Below are 25336 nucleotides of genomic sequence, written 5' to 3'. Positions count from 1 at the left end.
CACGTAACCCTCGCTAACATGCTCTGTTCCTGCGGTCGTCATTGCACGCAGAGGCTGCAGCGCCCCGAGGTGCTTTAGTTTTGGGCGCGAGGTTAAGAGCTGCAACCGCCCAAGGAAAACTTTCGCTTGGATTACCACAAAATCCCTAATTTTAGCAACGATCGCTGCAAGCGAAACTTTGCTCGAGTAACGGCCGGACAGAACGCGATGAGGAAGCGCTGGCAGCAGGATGTTGTGGCAACGAAACCGCACGGCCCTGCCCCGCCGGGTCCCGCTCCGCGCCGGCAGCGCGGCCGCGCCCGCGGGCACCGCGCGGCACCGCGGGGCGGGCGGGGAGTCGGAAGAAGGCGCGAAAATCCCGCGCATGCTCCATGCCCGGCTCCCTCCGCGCCTAGGAGCGGCGGGCGGGCGGGTTGGCTTGGCCGCTCCGCGTGTGCCCGTGCGAGGCGCGCCGCGCCCGTGACGTCAGCGCGCAGCGTCAGGGGGACGCACAAAAGTGTAAGTTTCAATTTTTTTTTTTTTTTAATTTTATTAAAAAAAAAGAAAAAAAAAGAAGAGACGGGGGAAGAGTGGCGGGGTCGCGCGCGCAGGGTCCGTGGGAGGGTGGGGGGGATCGCTGCGCTCGCTCGTCCCCTCTCGTTTACCCGCATCGCCCCCATTCCCGCCGGCAGCTCCTCGGCGGCAGCGGCGCCGGGCAGGTGTGCGGGGCTGCGGCGTGCGGGGGGCGACTTGCGGGGGCGGCCGGCCGAGAGCCCCGCGGGCTGGCGGCCGGCGGGGGCAGAGGCGCGCTGGGAAGTGACAGCCCGCCGGGGGAGACCCTCTTGCCCCGCCGCCTCTTCTCCCCGCACCCCCTCCCCCGGAGCGCAGGGGGGAAAGGCGGTCCCTGCCGGTGCCCTCTCCTCCCTCCTTGCTTCCCTCCCCTGTTCCCGGGCTGCCGATGTCGGTGTCCCGCCGCCTCCCCCCGCCCCTGCCCCCTCCCGCCAGGCCCGCGCAGCCGCCGCACATGTGCAGTCGGGCGCCTCCGCAGCGGCAGCAGCAGAAGCGGCGGCAGCAGCGCGGCGGCGGCGGGCGGGGGGTGCTCCCGCTCCGCGCTCCGGCTCCCTGTCTCGGGGCGGCGGCGGGGGATGGAGCCGGCTCTCTCTGCCTTCGGCCGCTCAGGTGCGGGCAGCCCGCGCCCGAGGATGGGAGCACCGGGGCTTGCGTGGGACGGCTGCGGGAGGCGCCGCCGGCGGCGGGTCGGGCACGATGGGGATGGGGACGGCGCGGACCCACACTCCGCCCGCCGCCCCTTCCCCCCGCGGCCGCCGGCGGTGCCGCCGGGCGCGTCCCCCCTTGCCCGCGCCCCCGCCGCCGCCGAGGCGATTAGCGCGGCCCCTCGCTGCCGGGGGGAGGCGGCGCGGGGCTCAGGGCTCTGCCCGGGCGGTGAGGCCCCGGTCGGGGGGCGCGGGCGGGCGCGGGGTGCCCGAGGAGCAGGGGCGGCCGCCGGTCTGTGCCGCCCGGTGCGGCCGCGGCCCGTCCGCCTGCGAGGAGGAGGAGAAAAGCGGGGCTGGAAGGCCCCGGGGGGAGCTGCCCCTGGGGCCTACTTGTGCCTGCTGCTGGAAATGGGGGTGGGGAGGAGGAGGAGGCCGTGATCGCTGCCCGCGCCCAGCGCTCGGTGTTGGAAGGGGCGCAGCTGGACAGGGACCGGCCTCGCGTGGGATCGGGCACGGGCTGGGGGAAGGGCTCTCCCTGCCAGGGCACGGCTCTCCCCCGCCGTCGGGAAAGGAGTGCCCCCCACACGTGAGCGTGGGGCTCAAGGGACGAAAAGGTGGTGATGGGAAACTTTTCCCTTTTTAAAAACGTGGATTTTTTTCAAAAAGAAACCTGTATTGTACTTGGTAGTATTCAGTAATTTCAATTGTAAAAGCTTTCTCTCATTTAATTTTTTTATAGCTGGTGCTGTCTTTGCTTTCTGCTTTCCAGAAAATAGCATTGTCCCTGTGTCCTGCAGCCATCAAGATTTTAAGACGACTGGTTTTTAGTCTTTGGTAACATGGCAAAAGATGTAAGTATATTTGTAGCTCATACAATGTGGAACATAGAATGTTTTTATTAACAAAAGCAAATGGGGTCATGCTTTATAATAGCTGGCATTAATGAATATGTGGAACTTTATCTACACTGTGCATCAAGCCTAGGCTGTTTTCCTGTAGACAGCATAAACCAGCTTCAGATCTGCTGCCATTTTTTCAGAGTGATTAATCTTGAGAATTCCCTATGCTAATAACAGCACTTGGGCCGTTGTCATTATGTGCATTCATATTGAACACTAAAAGAGCTTGGGTTTGGATGCATTGAAAAAAACCCAGCACGTGTTGTTCAGATGGCAGGGCTGTCGTTGACTACCATTGTCAACTAACGTTGCCTTTCTTGAGTTCAAGAAGGCATCAGGCGTTTGAGGGAAGATGGTTCATTCTCCGTATGCATTCATTGTTTATCTCTGTCTACCAAAAGATGCTCGTTAGTGTCTGTAAAAACTGGCTTTGGGAACTTTCACCATAGATTTCCATTACTGCTGTCGTTAAGGGTTGCAGCTTCGATTCTGTGACCTGCCTCATGGAGCACGTTTGCTCTTCACCCCTTCCAGTACTCATTAAAAAAATTTCAGTTTATTCTGCCTTTAAGATGTCAGTCATTGTTCATACCTAATATAATTGGGCTTTCATGTTGTCTTATTGAAAATAAGACAATATATTAGTCTGTATTCAAATTAGACCATATCTCCCCCTTCAAAAAAAAGCCCAAAACCCCTAAAAACAACAGCATGCAAGCTAAAGAAAAGTGATACAACTCACTGGTTAGTTGTTACAGCAGGTTGCAGCCTAATGTGGAATATAGCAGCCTTCAAATAGCGGGGATTTCCATGAAAGAGTGATTGGCTTAAAAAATAATCTTGTAGGGAATTTTAGTAGTTCAGCTGAAAAACATCTTAATGTGTGGAGAAGCAACCAGACATACGTAGTCACTCAAAGCTTGCCTGGAAGAGATAAGGGTGGCCAAGTACATTACAGATAGCAGAGTTCAGGGAATGATAGGCCAAATAAGCGGGAAGAAAATGAAAGTGGAGAGTTACACTAGGAGATGAAATTGAACCAGTTCAAAGTAAATGAGATACCAAAGTGCATTTGTTTAATATTAGCTTTTGGGAGAGAGATCAACTAAGTGAAGAGTTCCTAGCACCTGGAAATACAGATCAATGTCCTGCTAGTTCTAAGTGAGAATGAGACTTTTAAGAACAAAACCTTATTTTTGAAAGTTTATTCTAGGAAAATTTATTCTAGGAAAGAGTAATTAAGGAAGAAAGGAAGGAATAACCTCCCTCATAGTAAACTTAAGAAAGGGGAGAAGGTGCTATGGGTCCGAAAAGAAATTGCTTTCGGTATCTTTATTAAAGAGATAATAAACTGAATGTGGAAAAACGAAAATCTAGGTCAGGTTTTAGGTAAAATTTTAAGTGTATTTGAGCACTGGAGCAGGGTAGCTAGAAATGGTATGAAATCTTAACTGAATATTGTCTAACCTGTTCTTAAAAACATCTACATATACTTCAAACCTGCCTCAGGGAAGAAATATGAACTGCTTACCTTTTTGCAGACTGTACCCACCATTACATGACACCTAAAATGTGTAGTGAGTGTTGGGAAGTTTTAAATTTCTAGGTCTGAGTATGGGCCCAGTGCATTGTGGTTTAATGCTATGACATAGAGATGTTAATTGGTATAACACTTACTTTAATTTTCAGAAGGAAAAAGATTTATTTCCATATTTTTGTTCAAAGTCCAAGTTCTTTTTCAAGCAGAATAATGGAATTAAGCATGATACAGACAGCATCACTAAATTTCTGGGCACTGAGGCTCTGAAAACTTGTGTTGCTGTAAATTTAGACGTTCTGATGTGAAAATATTGCTGTGATTAATGGCTTGTGGTTCTGCCATGTCACCCATCAAGTGCTCTAACTGTCTGTGAGATGTAGTGCTGAAGAAGATGGCATAGTTGATGATTGCTCCTGCCCCTTCCTTCCCTTTTTCTCAGCAGAGCTGAGATGGCTAAACTGTAGGGCTGTGCTGCTACAATCCTAAGTCTGGGCTTCCTAAGGTGGCATTTCCATGGCCAGGCACGTTCAGAGTGCTCCAGCCTGGGAGTGCAGCTGAGGTGTGCATCCCACTGGTGTCCTGTGCTGCAGGCCAGTGTGCCGTGGTGACAGTGGAGCAGGGAGCCCTGCACGAGGGGAAGGTGTGGAGACAGTGTTCCACCACAGAGCACACTCCTACTTTGTGCTTCTTCCTGCCTGCTGCAGGAGAGCATTTTCCTTTTATTGTTTCTGTCCGGTTCTTCTGATACCTCTTTTTAAAAACTATAATTTGGTAAGACCTTTGAGGAAACTTGAATACTTGTGAGAGTTTGCAGACTGAGACTTTACTTGATTGAACAAACTGGAGAATGTGATGGAGAGTACTAGAAAACCCAGTGAAATGTTTTTATAAAGTATTAAAGAATTGCAAAAGTAGTGATCAGGTAAGCTAGCAAAATAATGTTTATGAACTATGTTGTCCAGGTCTAAATTCTGTGAAGTATTAGTTTAAAATGTATCTCTCTAATGCTTTTCAGAGCATACAATCAAGAGAAAATAAGAAGCAAAACATTGATTTTAATTTTTTTTTTCATTTATATTTTGGGGTTTTATGCAAAATACCTTGATTTCCTCAGCAGTAGTCAGGAAGCTATGAGGTGGGGGAAAAAGGGTTCATTCATACATAGCACCTTAATTAAGAGCCTGCAGGTGGAGTTTAAGTGCATAATCACAATGCTATAGCTGGATAACTTGAAAAATGGTAATGTAAAAAGAAATACTAGCTTGTGAAGGTTAAAGTATCCATGGGTATATCAGTTTATGTTTTGGGTAGGGGATCTGAAGTGCACTGAAGATAAAGGGCAAAAAAAAGAAGCTCTCATTTTCCAGTGTGATCTGGTAATAACAATAAGCTCAGCCATTTTTGAGTTTATGAGCACCGGTGAAGCTGAGAAGCAATTCTAAAGGAATCAGGCAGATTCTGTTAGAATTCAGTTCAATTCAGGACTTTTTAGTTCCTAGAAAGACTTTACTGTTTGTGCAATTAAAAAAAAAAAAAAAACAATGAAAAAATAAGTGTGGACAGGAGAACAGCAATTGCCATATCTCAAGGACTTTGATACCTTGAGAGTGGGATCATTGCATTACTTTTCAGAGTCTGGATGACAAGTTGAGGTCAGTAGTTTTTGTTTTACACCTACATTTGCACTGTGTGGGAAATTTCTTGGTCATTGCATATGGGCAGTCTCCAGAAGCTTCATCTTAGCCAGAACTCCTCTTCCTGGTTAATCGGTGTCGCTCGGAGTTTGCCTCATCTCCTGTGAACTCTTCCACTACTTAAAAATGTGGCACCTTCCAGGCAGGAGCTGAAGGAGCCAAATGTAGACTGAGGACCTTGGCTTTTCCTTACTGGATTCATGGGGGTAATAGTGTGGGAGGAAAGCAGTTCCCTGTGTGCAGTGGTCACCTGTCCACCCTTGGCATGCCTGAAACTAGTCAGGATGCTGCACTGAATGAATTAAAAGGAATTACTGTAGCAAGAAAGCAAATTTGATACATTAATTTTTTTTTCCAGCTTCCACACTGCTTGCTGGCCACTTTCATATTCAGTTATATGCTAAGATTAACCTGTAAATTAAGATGATAAATACCTTTTTTAGTAGCATTGATTAATCTACCTTCCACCATTTAAGTACCAGCTTCTGTAGCATGGCTGAAGATCCAGCTTGTGGTGACCATGTTTCTCCCCTCAGTTGCTTCTGTCACTGCTGAACTCTGTTGAGGCCTCTCAAGGAGCCATAAGGAAAGAGGAGCTTGTGGAAGTTTTCTCCAAGGCTCAGTGTTACATAGGAGAAAAAAAGCAGGAACAGTGGACTTTATTTTCTGCTGAATTTCTGTACTCTTAATACAGCCACTAGCAGGAGCTGGTTCTGTTGTTGAGGATAGTCTAATGCATGGTGTTAGAGTGAATATTGAAGAGACAGGGACTAGACAAACGGAATGAGTACAGTTCCTTCTCATCTCCAGAATTACACTTATCAGAATAGATGAGTTATATAAATGAGATATTCTTATCTAATCCTGTTGTTAGTGATTGTTTCTGTTGTTCACCATTAGTGGATGGACTGCTTCAAGCCATGTAAAAAGTAAATTGTGCCCAGAGAACTTGAAGTTGGGGAAAAACTTAGAAAAATTTTTGAAACCGACATATCACTGTTGGCCTTCAGAACTTCTCACAGACTAAAATACCTTTCTTGAGAATTGTTCTTGAATTACTGTTTCATAGGTAACTGACAGTGGTGTTGGCTTTGGAACTGCTTGTTCTAAAATTAGATTTTTAAATTTATTCTTAAAAATTATGTTCTACTGTCATCTTTTGCTTGAATTATTTTATGAGGGATCTTTCTCTTGATCCTTAGTTTGCATAAAAATTACTGTGTCTCTTTAGTTTTTTATGGTACTTTCATGAATCTTACTGAGTAGGAGATATGGCACATATATCCAGTTTTACAAAGGAAGCCCCACGAACATGTGGAAATAAGAGGAGACACCATAAAAAGTGCAAAAAAGTTCATCACCTCATCTAACATTACTGTTTAAGAGATGTACAGATGTGGGAATTAATGCTGGTGGTTTATTTTAGTTGAGTAGTCAGAATGCATTCTGGTACGTAGTTTAATCTAGTGGATTTATTTCACAGAATTATTAAATATTTTCCTCAGAGAATATCTTTAAAAACCCACGGTAAGCTGGTTTCTTCACACAGTTATACTGGATAGGTTAATAGGGCTGCTCTTTTTGTGGAAAGTCAAAATCTGTGCTTTTGTATTAATTTTTTGCCACAGAAGTTGTAGTTTTTAATAACTTCCATGTTATGTTTCTACGTCAGTCTTGAGCAAGTAAAAAAAAGTTAAGTTTGGGATGGATTGAAAACAAGAACCCAATGGAAGTAAGAATACCACTTTATTTTGGACCTTTTTTACATGATGCACTTTCAATCCCTAGAAAGTATTGAGAAGTCTTCAAAACATTTTTCAGACTTTTCTTAAAATACCAGCATGCAATTCTCCTTTTATGTTTATTTTTGGGTTATGTACTGGAAATTTCATTGGGGCAGACTAGAGAAGTTAAGTCTTTGAGGAATCTCAAGTGGTCATGCACCTTCTTTGATATTATTTTAGTTCAGTAGCTTGATCTACTTTTGTTTGCCTTTAGTGAGTTCTAACATGTCCAGAAGTTTGCAAACTAGTGATCAAATAATATTACGAAATTAGGTAATCCAAAAAGGCATCTCTGTTTGGGGTTTTGAACGTTGCTAATTTTTTTAATTTACCTTTTCACAGAAGGCAAAAGGAAAGTGATCTTTAAGGTCTCTTTTATACATTCCAGGCCTGCAGTCAGAGCTGCTTTTTTCCTATGTTGGTTTGTATTATAAAATCAGGAAATAGAAGCTCCGAACTTGCCTGTCACCTTGCCAGTTTATTTGTCTAAATGAAGCATTTTCTTGTAGCCTGTAAGTGTTAAACTTTATTAATTGTATGTGCCAGTTAATGTAGTGGTTTTATATAGGTATGTTGCAGTATTTTACTGAATAACTACACTATGATGGCAACAGGCTCAACAAAAATACAGATTTTAGAAGTTAAGTTAGCTGGGGATCAATTGTTTTTAATGTTTGTATTTGATTGTGTGATTATCTATTTAAGGAGATTTATTATGGCTAATCAGGAGTGGGAAGAGGAATGGATCAATCTTTGCTAAATGTTGTCTATATTGAAACAGTTCTCAGGTAGGAGACAACTTGACTTTAAGGACGGATGGCCCATGTTCCCCAAAAATGCTTCTGGCTACTTGTCTTGTGTTACATTGCGTCTGCTAAGGGTTCCAGTATTGCATTGTTGGTTACACAGACTTGGTTGAAAGTTGCACTGTGGGCCACTCTAGCCTTGTAATACACTGATAAGGAGGTTGGTGAGGCAAATGGTTCTGGAAGGGTGCTGTGTAGTGTTACGTGTTGATTTTGGCTGTGGTTCAGGTGCTGATGAAGAAGCTGCTCTGAAGTCTTGGCTTGGCTGTGAAAACAACAGTCTCTTATGGTCAAACCTTGAATGGTTGCAGGATGTTGTTGTGGAAGTGGCTGCTGCTGGTAACTCTACATGTGGTTATTTAGTCCAGGAGGATACTAATGATGATTTTATTTTCTGGTTAATTTATGTGGTAAAAGTGGAAAAACAGTGCTTTGATATCATACTCACTGCTAGGAGTCTCGCTTTCAATTCTGCTTTGTTCTTACAGCTTCATGGTTAGTGCTGGGGACATCAGCTTTAAATTTTGCCAAGGTTGTATCACTTCAGCAATTGAATAACTGTAAGAAGCAGCACCATGGAGTGACTTTTCACTCTTGAGGTGTTTTTGATCTGTTGGCTGCTTAGACAGGACCACCATTTGACTTGTCTTCAAAGTGAGTTCTTAATTTAATTTTTGCTGCATTCTGGATGTGTTGCTCTCGTCAGAAAGAAAAGCCAAGAAGCTAATGGTCTTGACATATTCTGCATTAAAGGAGAACTTGGGTGTCATATTGCTCAGTGTCCAGCTTTCCCACAGTATCAGCAGAGCCTGTATCGACCATGCTTGGCTGAGCTTCTCACCTGTATTTAGCTTTTTGCCTTCACAATTCTGTGGTATCCGGACTTTTGTTTTAGTGCTTTGGCTATGCCTTGTTAGTTAAGGTGCTAAAAATGCCAAAATAGTCTTTGGAAAGCTCATTTCTATGGTGTAGCCCATTGCTGAGTGGTTGGCGGACACATTAATCTTGAAGATACTGCCATGATCTGAGGATGTGATATGATTATCTCTGTTCCAGAAAAAGGCTGCTAAAACACAGTAAAACAACACATCTGAGAATTTTGAACAATCAGACTCCTGTAGCCTAACTTCAAATGTTTTTATGCAATTTATACAGTAAAGAGTAGTTCTCACTGGCTTCATTTTCAAAATGAAATCCAAATGTTTTAAATTTAAGAACTTTTTGCCCTTTTCTACAATATTTCTCTACTTAATATCTTGATTGCCCTTTAATTTTTGCAAAAAAATGAAACCGATGTCTCATAATAATCTTTTGCAGTTGCTTAATAATTCATTCCCAGAGCATGTTTGCTCTGGTCCCTGCATGGGATGAGAAACCAATGGGGAAAGTAGTTCATTATCATATTCTTATAAATGACATTTGCATATGGATAGGGATGAAAGAAGAATAAAGGTTGTTTAAGCAGTCTTAAAATAAGGTTGTTTATTTCTGATTATAAGCTTTATTCCAGTTCTACTTTGTAACTTTGCTTATTTTCTGTTGCTTCCTGATATTGAAATAAGGCAAACAAAAAAAGGAACCCTGCATTGTCAATCAAGTGGCCCATAGTAAAATGGCATGGCATGGAGCCTTTGGATGTCTTGCCTTTAAAATGACTGGGGATCATCATGGATGATAGAGTTAGTTGCAGTTTTGCACAAGATGGGTGGTTGTTGGCTGGTTGGCTTTGCAAATGCCTGTAGACAGCAGAGGTATCGTCCTGGTCATGGAATTGCGGAACTGTATGGTTGGAAAAGACCTCCAAGATCAAGAACTCCAGCCATCCACCCCACAGAACCAAATGTCCTGACAAGCTCTGGGTGGAAATATTTTTCTTTCACAATTCCTCCATTTTCTGATTCTGTCAGTGCTACTTCTTTCCTAATTTGTTTTAACTTCTCTGTCCGAGTTCCAGCTAATTTCCCCTTTCAGTTGTAGTTTAGGTTGTGTTCGTTTTCCCACTTCCCATGTTCTTCCCTTCTTCTCACAGAATTTGATCTCATTGTTCCATTAAAGCTCTCTTAGGTTCTCATCAGTTGTATTGCCTGTGCTTTTTCAGTGACTCACAGTTTCTCTACCTCAGCTCCTAATTCTGCCATCTTCCATCTGATTTTCTAGCTCATTTTCTGTGTCTTTTCCAGCCAGTCCCAAAATTGTCTCATTTTCAGACTGTCCCATTCTGAGTCCTGTTCTTTAACCATTCTTGTATCTTTGGCACCTGTATCTCTTTGTGAAACCCCAGTCCTGTGCCTCCGTGCTCTATGGGCTTGATCTGCTGTTAACAACTGAAAATTTCTGTTCTGAGGATCAACCTTGTAGCAGGTACCTCTGTTTCCATATATCTCTACCCTTTTTGCTCTTCTTTCAGCACTTTTTCAGGTAGTGTTCTTAAAATGGGCTCATTACTTAGAAGGAAAGTAGAAGGGTTATTTCTGTGGCAGAAGAGCTCCCTTCTCTTCCCCATACTTATTTGAAGTAGTGTGGGGCAATGTGCCTCTCGGGTTAAATCAGATATACATAGCACATGTACACATTCAGTCTTGGTTTTGTCAGATAAACTTCTTGCTTTTATAGGTTCTTTGTCCTTCAGTCCAAATTCACCTTGCATATTTTCTTGTTTAGTTTAAAAGGTTCAGTGAATAATTTGATGCTAGTGTTTATTAACAAATTGAATTGCAAGGCTGGAAAGCTGTGGAAGAACTTATATTTTTGTTGTAAGGATGTTGATTTTCTAGTGCATAACTTCAGATATTGCAAATAGTAGCTTGTTAGTAAGATACTAAATTATTCTCTCACAATCTTTAGGGATTTTTTAACAACTGAAATTCTCTGCATCCTCAGAAAATTTTGTTTCAGTTTAACTTCAGTCCCAACAAAAAGATACTTCCCAGTTTACTGATTTTCAGGCTGTGAGGGCACTTGTAGTGCTTTTCAGTTTTCACTTGTAAACAAAACAGAAATAGACCTCCCAGTCCTTAGGACTGCTGATGATCTCATAGCAGGCTAAAGCTAACTTTAGTTGATTTTTTTATATGTTTAGCCTTCAGTTAATTTCTTTAGGTGCTCTGAACAATGAGCTGAGACCAAACCTTGGTGATGGTTGGGATCTCCACTCCACCACAGCTTCTGCAGTTCAAATTACCAGATCTATTGATTTGTCCAGTGGGCTTTACCCTCCTTTCTGGTGCTCTGTGGGATACTAACTTATTACAGCTTAGATGCTGTGTTGGATGTCAAAAGCTATTTTTAAAATCATTGTTGGCTTTGTTGTAGTGTGTGAAGGATGAAGGCTGTATCTGTGTCTGCTGCCAGTTTAGGGTTTTGGGGGTTTCTTCTTGTAGCTGTAGAGAAGTAGACATAGCCAACATGTATCTTCAAAGAGGAAAACTTTGCTGAATTGTGAAGTTGAGCACACTTAATCAGCTTTCAAAATCAGATATAAAGAGCATTATTATTTCAAGCAGCCCCAGGATCACCATCAAAGGATGTAATGCATCTTGAGATTGAGAATCATGATAAGATAAGAAGAAACTGTGGAATACAAAAAGAAATACATAGGAAAATAGTAATCATCCAAATACCTTGTTACAAGTAGCTTGATAAGGCCTAAAAACTAAGTGTATTTTCTCATCAGTAAGTAGAATTTCTTTGATGTCTAAACCCTTCCTGAGAGAAAGTTACCTTTCCTTTGGGGAGAATCCTATACTTTTTCCTGGGTGGGTGTTTTTAGGGGAGAAGGGAGGGTGTTGGTTTTGGTGGTGCTTTGGGTGGTGTTTTTTTTTTTTGGGGTTTTTTTTTTGGTTTTTTTTTTGGTTTTTGGTTTTTTGTTTTTTGTTGGTTTTTTTTTTTTTTTTTTTTTTTTTTGATTCATTGTGAGTCTGCAGCTATAATATATGGAATGGGAGCCATAGTCATGCTTTGCTCTATTTTCTTTCTTTTGGGCGCTATACTACATGGGAAGGGTCCCAGAGGAGTAGTCCTGGTGCTTCTTCCAAAATAACCTGGCTTGAAAAACAGGGAGAATGTCCTCAAAATGCATACTGAGAGATGTTTTGTGTAGTCTTTCCATTTCAGAACAGAGACCCCAGAATTGTGTATGGGATGGAAGTTTTGCTTTTCAGTTTTCTTTGACCAAAGCTTGTCCCTTCAACCAGGGATAAGTTTTGCTCACCTTAGAATTAAAAGTGTATTCAGAAGTGTGAAGAGCATACTGGGGGTGGGATAACAGAATTTTCACTAGAAATGAGTTTTCACTATGAATAATAGCAGCTGGGGGTTCTGTTTTGTTGTGGGATTCATGGTTTTCTTTCCAAATAGCTTTCTGGGGTCTTTCTGGGTGTATGCTTACAAATGAGTTGAATATGTGCCATTTTAACTGCTAGAGGTGAACCTTTACTAAGACACCGGTAGAAAGGTGGTGAAACTGTAACTTCTGTATTGCTCATTAGAATTGTAGTCCCTGAGGAGATCCTGCTTGTTATCCAGTGATTGCTTTTCTCTGAATTTTCCCAAATTGTTTTCTTTCATTGATTAAGTGTGGTGCTTTTTCCTAAATGTTCTCTAGTTTTTCAGTGACTTTTGTACTTTCAGTCTCCCAAAAGCATGGTATAGGGCATGTATCATTAACCTGATCCTTCGTAAAGCTAGATTAAATTATGGTTTTTGGAGTTGCATATTGTTTTGGGTAGTATTTTTTCACTGCATGTTTTAATTATGCAGAAAAATACTTGACGCTTATGGGATTATTTGATACTATGATGTTGGTTCATTTACTTAAAATGAATCAAAAAGATTCTACTGGAGACATCCTAATTTGGAAAAAAACAGAAAATGGAAGGAACCAATAAGTAGTTGATTACTGAATTGCCTAATTTTTCAATTACTGAAATAGTGATTTGCATTAATACTTGAACTTGTTGAATATCACAGCTTAAATATTTCCTTTTGGAATATCACTGTAACTGACATGCACTTGGTGCAGGTTTGCCTTTGCATATTAAACCAATGAATTGATTTAATAATTCAAAATTATTAAATTCATATGCTTAAAAGAAAGATATTACAAATTAAAATAGCCATTTTCTTGGTGGCTTTCTGATCAAAACCACAATATATTAAATGCTTTTCCAGTCCCATTTATAATTGTTATTTATTTTCATGGAGAAAAGAATTTGCAGGTGTCCTGAGTACAAGCCTCTTTCTGCTGTGGAAAACAAATTTAAGTACTGCATTGAAAGAAATTATGACAATGAGACTGCACTTCCTGTGTGGTTTAACACTTCTATTTTGAAATTTAGATAAAATGGGAGTAAAGGTGACAGCCAAAAATTTTCCTTCATGTTTTCCCATGGAGTTCCAGTGTTCTGGAATGTCATGCTGCTGTATTGTAGCCCTAATAACATCTTTGTACACAATGCTGGTCTAATATTGGTGAGTATACCTTGTACTTTGGAGGTGTCTGATGTAGTCTGTTGCCTTTCTGAATTATGTGGTTAAGTGTAATAAAGAGTGAGGCTTATAAAGAGTTCTGGTGCCTGGGAACAGGGTGGTAAAACTGTCCTTTGTTCAAGTGGGTCTTAGAAATCCCTGCTGTGGGCAAGGAGGACAGGCAGTGTTCTGAAACAACTGAAAAGTTGTTGCAGCCTCTCTAAAACTATGCTATTGTGTTACTTTTTAGGAGGGGGGAATGGAGGACAGAACTGCCGCAGACTTTTCATTCTATCCATCACTCCTACTCTCTGCCCACTTACCGTTTCTCTATGTGTCCAGGTCCTCATTGCTGCCACACCGTTACAGGCAGCAGCACTGCTCTTTATGCCTTTATTCCAGCTTGTCTCCTATGTTCCATCATCTTCTCTCCCCATTCACCGAGGAGAGAAAGTTTCCTGCTTCTTAAAGTTCCCTGTCTTTGGTAAGAAACCCTTGGTCTGATATACCTGGATAATAGTGGCTCCACAGCATCACCTAGTGGCTTCCTTGTTTTCCCAAACTTCTGGCAGATCTCAAGTCGGGCTCTTCAGGTAGACTTGTTTGTAATGGGGAAGGTTTTGCTGCTTTGGCTGGCAGCAAAGCCCTTGATCCTTGCTCAGGGATGTCACTAAGCCTGCGTGTACCTGCAGTGCGCAAAATGCAGCTCCGGACTTTTCAGCCTCTGGAGCTCCATATGCTACACTGTGGTTAAGTACAGGAATTGACTTTCTTACTGCTGTTTCTAAATGGAAACAGTGTGTCCTGTGTTCATTAAATATTTTTTCAGAACTGTTGTGTCTGCAGGTGCAAAGAAATTACTGCGTCCTGTCCTCCATTCAGTTACTAGTATTTTGAAAGTAATTGCTACTGTGAGGCTTCCCAAGGGATGGTGATGACTTTGTAAACTTAGTCACCCTATAGCTTTTTTCATTTTAGAGGTTTGTATTCTGATCTTTTAAAAAATAATAATTGAAAGGCTCAATATTTCTTATGAATGATCTTTTTCCTGATTAAAATGGCCCAGGCAGTCTCCACTGCCTGTGCTGTTTTTGCTGTTTTTACTTTGTGTATTAGGTGAGTAGTATCTACAGAGAGAAAGGTGTAGTTGCAGTTGTCTGTTAAAACAGTGCATACACACTGTAAGAGCTTAGGACACAAATAGCAAAGTAGGTGTAAACTTATTTTTCGCTTGCTCTTAAAGAATATGGCATTTATAAAATCAAGACCCTAAAATTTTACAAGTACTATACTCCAAACAGTTCGTAATGGCAGGTTTGTGACAAAATGAGAGTGGTAAGATACCTTTCATCTTCACCAATAAAAGGCTGTTTGTGTTTGTAAAATTAATAGAAGTTGCTTTCTTTCTTTAACAGGCTGGACTAATTGAAGCCAATGGAGAGCTTAAGGTGTTTATAGACCAAAACCTAAGTCCTGGAAAAGGTAAGTACACAATTCTTAGTAAGATTCTCCATTTCTTGATTTTTAGTTGTTATGCATTTTACTGGCTTTAAACTGCTTTCTTACCATAGTTTTTGTAAAGTTTTTCTTAAGTTATGTGATCAGTAAGAAAACTGCAGATTTGCTGTGGTTTATAATTGTCCTAAAACTACAGGTGCAGTTCAGTGGTGGTTTGTCCTACATGTGATCTCCTTAGTGTAGCTTGTGTTGAAGTATAAAGACCAGGATGTTCTGAAGCATCTTTGGGGCACTGTGTCTTAGCAAATGGGAAAAAAATGCAGGCGGGTAGAAGTTTAAAATGGGTTATGACAGTTTTTATGATAGTGCATCCAGTCTCCTGCAAGCTTATCTCAAAATATATTGTGAACAGAACTGTCTTGGTCTTGCAGATAATGCCTGTGCATGTATGATAATGTAATGTCATTAAGAAGCTTAATAAAACACAAGATATAAATTTGAACTTGAATTTGATATGTGAGCTAAAGAACTGAGAGTACCTAAGCATCTGGGGAGGTAGGAGGTGCACTTTCCCAGTTAGCATAGTTGGGGGAAAAACCAGAAGCCACAATGAGTTCCAGCCACCTGCAGTTCTGGACAGCTCTGTCATGTAACCTCGTCTGTAAACTGATTATGCTACATTTGAAGACTACATTTCATGTATTCTTACAGGAGGGCTGTTTCCATAGCCAGGCTGTAGAACTCTTCTCTAATTCCAGTAAAGTATATTCTTGTCAGTTTATGCATTCTGCTGGTGACAATTGTTTATCAGGTTAATAATTTTCTTCAGTGTCTTTACTTACTCTCTGCAAATAACAACTGAGTATCTTAACAGTCTAGTAGTTTGACAGCCAACTAGCCACTGTTTCCTAGATTGCTCATCAGATATGCTCTTTGTCCCCTGTGTTTTCCTTATTGTATCCTTTGAGCCTGTTCGATTGCTTTCATCAACTTTCTTGAATGCAAGTGACTAAAACAGTATGTGTGACTCTCAAGTGAAGTGTCAGTCATTTTTGTATGGAGAGATCAGTAATTTTTTCTGTGCAACATCATGTTTGGTTCATAGGCACCTCACAATATATTTTGGTGAAATGGCCATTTTCCTTTATTGTTGCTTCCAAATAATGACAGTCTGCTTTATTCTTGTGTGTAACAGATGGTGTCCTTTGACAGGCTGTATGAAGTAAGGTGAAATTTATATTAGCACAGTCATCTGCTTACTGTCTGTAAACCTTACTGTTAACTAATCTACTGGCTTTAAGCATTGTTGGAATACTCCAGTACTCCCAGATTAACCTGTAGTCCAGTTCAGGTGAACTCCTTTATTATTACTGCTCTAGTATTTTGTATTCCATTTCAGGAAAGCATTTAGCTTTTGTCACCACCACTAAGTACAGCAAGTGTTTTATAAGCATCTCCCTAGACTTTGTCTTGGACATTTCCTTGTCTAAAATATACATTGCTTTACAGAAGGGGGGGTATCCCACTAATCTGTCTTGTTCTGCATTTGGTGGAGGGGGCACTAAGGGTTGAGTAAAGACATGTATTAACTGGCAGAGGTGTATTTCTCTGAGCTAGACAAGTGTGCAAGTAGGTACCTGATCCTTAACAGCTGTACCGTATGTCCTAACCCTGTGGGCAGTAAAAGTGATTTTTTTTGCAAGGCAGATACTTTAGGAGGGTACATTTTACACCCACATAGGTGTCTAGACCCTGTTGCAGTCATTGGAGATCTAGTCAAAACAGTGCAGTCTAGACAGCAAGAACTGGAAATATGACTCTTCCATTATTACATAGCTCTTTAAGTAGAACTCCTCAAATTGGAGGGCATTTTGTTGCTTACAGAATTTTGTAAATAAATTCACACTATTAAATAGTTTATTTTAGCCCTGCACTTTGTCCTGTTTAAGAGTCGAGCTCTGCTCTCAGTGTATAACACAGCAAACGGAGCTATCCTCAGCCCATTTCTGCAGCTCATTGCTTTTAGGGGAGCTCTGTGAAGTTAATAGACAGTAACTAATTCTTAATATCGAGAAGAAACAACTATTTCTCTTAGCTTCATCAGTTGGTGGATTTTGTCTATTGCTTGTCTGTGTTTCATGTGCAGGCTCTGTAGTCTTAATCAAAGCTTAAATTTGCAAATATTTGTCACTAAAATACTCAGATATGTATCAGAATTTATTCACTAAAGTAGTAGTTTTTTCCTTTGCCGCTTTTTATAATTTTAGGGGGTTTTGTGCAGTATTTAAACTACAAAGAAAAGTACTACTCTCTCTAAAAGTAGCTGTCTGCATTGCATGCCATTATAGCAACAAAGTGCTGTCCTCTGCTATTTCTTAAAATCTGTACAAAATTTCTCTTAATTTCATGATGGAGAGGATTCAGTCTAGAGCAATCATGGAGTAAGCTTTCCACAGGCTAGCAGAAGTCTATCTGGTATATTTTTTTGGGGGAGTTGAAGGTGGTTAAGGAAAAAATCTTTTCTGTTCTTATCTGGTGGTCATCATTAAAAGTTTTTTTTTTTGTTTTTGTTTGTTTGGGTTTTTGTTTTGTTTTGTTTTTTTCTTAATCTTCCCCTTTGAATTTGTGTTTCTTTTAAGGAAAGAAATTTTGTATCTTTTTTTTTGTATTTCTTTTCTGGAAGTTGCAGTCAATCACAAGAAGAGATTGAGAGTACATTGCATGATTGATATTGGTTGTGGGATGGAAATCTCCCTACTGTGTCAGATGAGTGGTTTGTTTATCCCAATCTGCTGCCCTTAACAGCAGTAATGGGGCAGGCTCTTGAGGGAGAACGCAGGAGTCTGGCTACTTTTTGAAGTTCATTTTTCTTATTTCTCCTACAGCACTCAAAGTCATTGGATTAGTAATACCAGAGGGTGCATTCCATCATAGTTTTGGAAAAGTCCAACTTTGAAACTCAGCAAATTGAGAAGAAAATCCAGCAAGAAATCTGTTACTTGCTTCAGTTTCTACTTGTTGCTAGCCAGATGTGAAAGGAGGAGGAGTTCAGCTGTCAGAGGAATAAAGGTTTTAGGGGGATGGTAGAGGACAACAAATTACTTGTGTGCTGGGTCATAAGGACATGCTTGCAGAAACAGGATTAAAGAGAAAGAGCAGAATATTGTTACTGAAACAGTTCTATAACATGGTCGTCAGCAGTCTGTCAGGTTTGTGACTAAGTGGTAGGTGTATGACTCAAGTATGAGAGGTAAGCAAAGATTGGCTCTTCTGGCCAAAACCAGTTATGATGCAAAAATTCTCACAAATTGAACAGATTTGTTGCAATGCTTTCAAAATGGGCTGTGAATGAGCTTTGTAAATTTTTAATCTGTACTGGCAGAAATATGGTAACTGGATAAGTTCTTTTCAGACTTGAGTTTTGGTGGTAGGGTTATGTTGCTGTTGTTTCTTAGATGAAAAATAAAGAGGGGACATCACCATCTTGCTGAACAGTTATGCTGAACAACCTCTTGCTCAAAAAGTCCTAAAGATTTGGAATCAGATAGAGAGGGTATGTTACAGAATAATCTCTGCATGCAAGTCTTATCCATACACTCATTCCCCGACTGTTCAATAATGTCTGCTGACAGAAACAGGCTACCAGTGTAGACAACCTTTTTGCTTTAGCAAATGGGGACATGCTTCCAGTATCTCATGGAGAGACTGATCTCAGAAAGACTGGTCTCAGCAGTGAACTCCAGATTAGGATTTGTGTTTTAAAGCAGAGGCAGACTTTATTTGTTTTAAGAGGAGAAAACAGTATGTAAATAACCCCAAACAAAAACACAACAAGCCCCAAAATCCCGAACAACAACCCCACAAAGGTTTGTTTATAATGAGTAATGCATGCAATTTTGAATAAATTAGTCATGCACATAAAATACCTTTCTAGAAAATGCTCTAAAAATTTATTGCTTCAAAACTGTCTCTAGTGTGAAGTAAGAGGTATCAACCTATTTGTGGTAGAAATGAGATGGCAGCTTGTGTTTCCTCCAGTGCTTGTGCAAACTCTAGAAGTTGCCTGTAAATTTGCCCATGTTTTCTGATACCCCTGCATATGTCTCTTACTGGAGTGTAACACTCCATATAGCCCTGAAAAAACAGTATTACTGTGAAATGTTTGTTTTTCTTGGTAACCAGGAAGGTGGTTTCCAGCTGGCTAATTAATTTTGAGAGTTAGCAAATACATATGGTTTGGAAGGATAGAAAGAATTTTTAATAGGGACTAAACTAGTAAAACTTCCTTATGAGTTTCTGTTTTCTATTGGTTATTTGGCAATGAATTTTAGAAACTGAGAAATTTTGCCGTTTCTGGAGGTTACATTTTGAGGAAAATTGTTACATTCTTGCCATATTCAGATGAGTGTTGATATTTAGGTATTAAATAGAACACTGTTCAAGTCTGATCATGCCCCTGACTTGTGGAGAAATTTGGATGAAAGAAATTATTTGCTTCAGATGAGTGCGAGGGAAAAGGTCACCAGTGGGTTTAATATTGTGTTGAAATTAAAACTCTTAGTTTAAAAGTTAATCAGAAAGAAAAGTTGGATCTTCTCTTATGCCAGTAGGTGGCATTATTGGTATGTAACCAGAAAATGCTTGTAAGGTATGTCTCTAGCTCCTTTCACTGCTTACACTTTAAAAAAAGGTTTCACATTTTATTGGCTAATTATATTTACATTTCAGATTTGAAAAAGTCAAAGTCAAACATGTAACATTTTAAGGTGTGTTTAGACTGGTATTTCAACACTGCCTAACTATAAGATTGTTTTGTTCTTTTTATTTATATGCCAAGAAACTTGCAGAGTAATGCTATTGTTACTTTTACTTGAAAATTCATACTTCTTGATTTTTAACAGTGACTGGAATTGTTCCTCTGGAATAGAACAAGAGATTAGTCTTAGAACCCCGTGAATTATGCTTCAGCAAACAGATGCTTGAAATTGGTTATAAAATCTGTATTACTGCAGCTGAGGTAAATCCAGTTAATACTGTCTAAAGTCAAGCTAAGGAAATAAAACTATTTCTGGAAGTAGAAATGGAATTTTGGAAAGTCTAAAAGTAGACCCCAGTTTATTTCAACACAGACTTGGAAAAACTGGTTTGTAATAGCTGAACTATTACTAGTCACTTATATAAAGATGGTAAGAGTCATGTAGAAGTCTGAGTTGTGAGTGAGTACGACACACTGGGAGACATGGATGCCTGTACAAAAGCTCAGAATTGCTGTATAAGCATGTTTGTTGTCATAACATGATGATATGGTTTGTTCAGTAAGTAGAGGTGCTTTTACTTGACTTGGCACACAACTGGAGACAATCACTTGAGTGTTGTCACGCAGAGACCCTTAAAAAGAATTCTGTGTTTTCTGAAAATTAGCATATAACTATCCAATAAAATAACATGAAATATCTATGATGTTCCTGGCAGAGACTTTTAACAACTGCAATGTCACAGGAGTGATGTGAGGAATCAGCTCCCAGGATATAATTGTCACCTCTATTGTATGACAGAACTTAGTTTGTTAGAGACTGCATTACGAGGGAACTGAGTTGCTTTTCTGTTGACTGCTCTTTTTCTCAAGTAAGGAAAACATAAAGGCAAATTACTTCAGAAAATGGTAGAGTATCTAGAATGAATGACATTTCTGCTCCTAAGGCAAGAAGTACTTCAGCCCATCCTTTCTATCCTGAACACCAAATTCAAAGTCACTACTGTTTCAAGAACTGGTGCAGTCAGCTTTTCAGGAGATCTACCTCGCTGTCTGCAGAGGGCACTCGTTTCTTTGATACTGTGTCTTTTTTCTGTGTCATCTTAAGATTTTAAAAATGTTCTTAATGAACTGCATCACCTATCCTTTAAACTGTCAAAATTCTGCAAGGGATGCCTTCTTTTGGTAAAACTCTTTGGTTTGTTTTTATATGCAAGCAAAGGTCCAGTTAACCAGTTACCAAAGAGAGCACTTACTTGTTTGTACACAGATAAATAACAGGTTTTGTTAGAGTGCTCCTTCTTTTGATCTGCAAATTTTTTATGCCATTACTCCTTGATTCCACCTGCATCATTGTCTTGTATTTGGAGGTATTCTGGAACATCATACTGATGAAGTTCTACTTCCCTTTAGCTTTAATGATTGCTTATAAGTTACTAAAAGTAGTTTTCCAAACATTTGTGACAGTAAGAATGTAAGTAGTAGTAGTAGTAGTAGTAGTAGTTATATCCTTTCTGTATACATGGCTTTTTTTTCTGCTCTAAATGGCATTTTCCTGTGGTTCTCAAAGTCTTGAAGGGGGAAAAAAAGATGTGTCAGTACTAGCAGTATTAATAATCTGTTTTGAAAAGGAAGAAGAGTTGATGCCAGTAAAACTGTTCACAGACTTGTGGTTTTAATTTTTACATGCTGGTATGTACACTGTATATTGTCTACAAAATACAGGATTATAGGGATTGCAGTGATTGCTGAGTAACAGTAATTAAGAAATTATTAGTAAGATTTGTTTGAGAAACTGAGCTGTCAGTCATATGCAAATCTAAGTTGACAAAATTACTTCTGCTTGTATTTAACAAACAAAAACCTCCCACATATTATGAGCCTTTGAAAATGCAGATGAATATGAGTAAACTGTTTGCATGTGAGGCAAATGAGAAAATAGAATGCACTTGGACAGAGACATTGAAAATATCCTCTTAAAAGTTTTGTTTTCTGTATAATTGAGCAGTTATACTCTTGATAGCTTTTATAAGTTGACTTTGACTTTGCTTTGAACAGTGATGCTGTGTTACTATTCTTTCACTTAAATTTATGTGTCCTTGCCAGTCAGTTTGTGCTGTACAGAAAGATGAATCTTGTAGTTTCTGTTTAGAGCCAGGTTGGCTCAGTTGCACGAATTAACTCTGGCACAGCACAACAGGAAATGTTAGTGTAATTAAAAAATTTAAAGAAACATGGTGTGTGCTCTTTCCTTCCCATGGATGTTTTAGTTGCAAGGTAGCTATTTCTGTTCAGAAAATAAAATTATTAATAACAGGAGGCTGGAAGCCATCCAATAAACCTTACCTTCAAAGCAGGATTAGCTTTGATGCACAGAGCCTTCAGTTGTTGAATTCTGCTGTGTATTACCAAGGAATCTCCTATGCAGCCTGCTGCTGTGCACTGCCTTTGGCAATTTCCCTGGCTGGAATTTACCATATGACAGCTTGTGACTATTCCCTCTTTTCCTTTTGTTGTGTCCTCTGTCATCTCTAAACTTCCCTTCAATAGTTGAAGGCAGTGATTTCTGCATATAATACCCCTTGCTCGACTTACCATCTTCCAGAAGCTGAATGCACCAAGCTCGCTGGGCTTCTCCTTTTGCAGGACATAGTCCAGTACCCAAGGCACACTGGTGTCTTCTTGCTGCACTCTCTCCTGTTTGCCAGTGCCTCTCTTGCAGCTTGGGCCCCAAAACTGAGCAGAGTCACCAGGGGCAGTGTAAGGAGTGCTGAAAGAAAAGGAATAGTCACTTATTGTTGTATGCTTCCAAATGCAGCCCTGGATGTGTTTAAGTCTTTGTTAGCATAGGGGAGCACCTCTGGGTCACACACAGCTTATCATCTGGCCAGGCCCCTGATGCTTTCCTGAGCATCTGCTTCCTAACCAGTGACCCCAGTCTCTGCTCTTGTGTCAGTTTACACTGGCACAACATTTTTGTCTTCATTGACTGCGTAAAATTTTTTAAATGAGCAACATAATAACATAAGAAATTACTTTATTTTTAAACATATCAGAATAATTAAGTCTCTTGAGTGAATCTGAAGATTAGAGGGTCTTTATGAAGTTGTCCTGCTGAAGTAATATTTGGAAGTTGTTGTAGAAAAAACTGATAATACGAATGGGTAGCACTCATTGTAGAAAGCTGTCTACCTTTGAATTCTGAAAGGAGCTAGCAATGGTACTTCTATCCCTGTAACTCAGTATGTGTATAAGTGATATAGTGCCAGAAGGAAAGAGAGCAGCATAGCCTGCACCGATTTGTGAAGGGCTCAGGTAGTGGCAGATGAGTAAGTCAGACTTCTGTGGCAGCCTGGTTGAGCACCTAACAGAGAAGTAATACATGTGTGGACAGATGTGATAGTGGCCTTCAACAGGGCTTTTCTAAAGGGAGGGGAAAAGTCAGGGTCTGCAGTTACTTCTTTTCAAAGTCACGCTTTGAAAGAGTCAACAACCATGTGGATAAGGGTTATCTAATCAGAATTATGTCCTTGGGTTTATTAAAAATAATTGAAAAAAAATTTATTATCAAGGTCCTTAATCAGCCTGTTAAGCTAAGGTATGATAGAATGGGATGGTCATCTCATTAGTTAATAATTGGTGAAAACATGGTACAATGAGTATCTCAAGTGAGCTATTAGCACTGAAGAAAGGTCTTTAAGTTATCGTAGGTTATATTAATGAAAATGTGGTATCAGTGTTTGGTGGTGAATTTTGAGAATTACTTGGAAAGGAGCAGGGAATGAAATAGTAAATGAGCTATAAATAACATACTGCATTCCTTGGTAGTGGATGGATGCCTGTCATCTGCAAAAGAAAGGGCAGGAGAACTAGAAAGCATGGGCAACAATGACCATGAGAGGTAAGGGAGGGTTGGTTAAAGCATAGTGCTTATAATGCCAGGGTTGGGGGTTTGATTCCTGTACAGGCCATTCACTCAAGAGTTGGAATTGATGATCCTTGTGAGTCCCTTCCAACTCAGAATATTCTGTGATTCTAAGATGATCAAATAGATGAGGTGTCTTAACCTTGGAAAGCAGTCTTTTATACTGGAAATACAGTCTTCAGATTGCGCTGAATTTTTTAAAGCAGTGAGGAGAAGTTTAAAAAAAAACCTCCAGGAAGCTGAGAAGAAGCTACTAGCCAGGGTAATAGTTTATATTGATTTATTGTATTCCACAGAGAGGAAGAGCAAACACAATTCCGGTCATGATAGTGATGAGTGTACTTGGAGGGACAGGAAGGTATAACAGACTCACATTACAAAGTGGTAGCTGCTGACTTTCTGAAGGCTGGTTAGTAGTAGAAGGACATGCTTCTGCATCCTGTTTGGGAATAGATTGATCACTGAGAGTAAATTCTTACGTGAAGCTGTCACTTTGACATGGTGTAGTAATAGCAGCTGAGAAATATAAGCCTTCTGGAAAGCAAGGGCTTAAAGAAGATTTGAATTGTCCTCAACTTCCTGTAGACTTGCTGAATGTGTAAAGAGGGATGACAGGCATCAATGACCAGTTATGGCCCTCCTGATACAACCCTTGTATTTATTGCTTCTGTATTTGACAGTGGGAAGAAGAGGGTGGAATGGGAGTTGTACCAAGTCCTTCTGACCCCATTGGCCTCTATAAAAGTCATCTGAGAGAAACAACTGCTAAACCTGACAACCACTTAACAATTGATTTGGCACAAAAAAAGTTTCTAGTATTTTAAGACTGGTTGTTCATAATTTTCTTACTGTATAGTCAGTCTTTGTTGCTTCTTTTTGCTCTGTTTTGTTGGTGGTGGAGTTTTTTGTTTGTTTTAAAGAGGTGGGTTTGGGGTTCTTTCCTCTGAACTAGATCGTGGAACATCAAATTGCTTGCGGATACCTGGGTTGTTATTTTTGTAGTTGATTTATCTTTTACATGGTTTAAGACTTGCTTTACCTGCCGGTGCTGATTGTGTATAGGTTATGAACAGGGAGAGAGAGAACAACCTTTGCCCCAGGGCCGGTCTGCTGAGTTGCATGTATTTTTCTGGAATAATGGATTCTTGGGGTGGAAATAATGGATATTGCATGCATTTTTCTGAAATAATGGATTCTTAATTCCCTGCCTTCAGCTGGGAGGGGACACTTAGAGGAAAGTTGAGAAATATTCTCTTGGAAAGGCCTGTTCCAGCCAAATTTTATCTGCTGTGGATCAGTGTATCTCAGAAGGCTATGCCACATGCTATGGCATTGGGCATGTTTGTCAGGTGGTACTGAAAATTATTTCAGTAGCCACAAAGTGTAAGGGTAGAAGAAGAGAGGATTATGCTTTTTGTTGGTTGCCTCTATTACTCTGCTTTAAGAGAAAAATTGGAATACAAGGAATTAAAACATATTAAAGCGGTGACCTGTAAGGTTTCATAGAAGAAAGTTTGAGCATACTGTGAATTTTAATTTCTTTTTATGCTTCAGATATGTAAATGCTACATTTATATTGAGACTACGTGTTTCAGGATTAGTTTCCATTAATATGCATTGGTAGTATGGATGAGACTATTTGCTAAAATAATACAATGTGCTGACCTGCAGCTCTCTGCTTGTATTCGTTTTAGGGGTTGTTTCTCTATTGGCTGTTCATCCTTCTACAGTAAATACGATTGGAAAACAGCTCCTGCCAAAAACATTTGGACAGTCTAATGTCAACATTGCACAACAAGTGGTAAGGAGACTTCGTGA

General features: G+C 40.4%; 1 protein-coding gene across 5 annotated transcripts in view; it reads left to right on the top strand.

The window, feature by feature from the left end:
- The first annotated feature begins 380 nt into the window (after nucleotides 1-380).
- Nucleotides 381-25336, top strand: part of TFDP1 (transcription factor Dp-1) — a 37699-nt gene continuing 12743 nt past the window's right edge. For 2 of the 5 annotated variants that reach the window (XM_059839636.1, XM_059839632.1), the window contains exons 1-4: nucleotides 386-498; nucleotides 1933-2044; nucleotides 14798-14864; nucleotides 25213-25319. In XM_059839636.1, coding sequence (XP_059695619.1) covers nucleotides 2033-2044; nucleotides 14798-14864; nucleotides 25213-25319 — 186 coding nt within the window. In that variant the 5' untranslated portion in view covers nucleotides 386-498; nucleotides 1933-2032. Of the gene's footprint in view, nucleotides 499-1016; nucleotides 1159-1932; nucleotides 2045-14797; nucleotides 14865-25212; nucleotides 25320-25336 lie in introns of those variants that run through there. The other 3 variants (XM_059839633.1, XM_059839634.1, XM_059839635.1) reach the window with 3 other exon arrangements.

Source organism: Haemorhous mexicanus, chromosome 2, assembly GCF_027477595.1.
Source record: "Haemorhous mexicanus isolate bHaeMex1 chromosome 2, bHaeMex1.pri, whole genome shotgun sequence".
Classification (NCBI taxonomy): Eukaryota; Metazoa; Chordata; class Aves; order Passeriformes; family Fringillidae; genus Haemorhous; species Haemorhous mexicanus.
The sequence above is the reverse complement of the archived record's forward strand: the minus strand, read 5'-3'. Positions and strand labels throughout refer to the sequence as shown.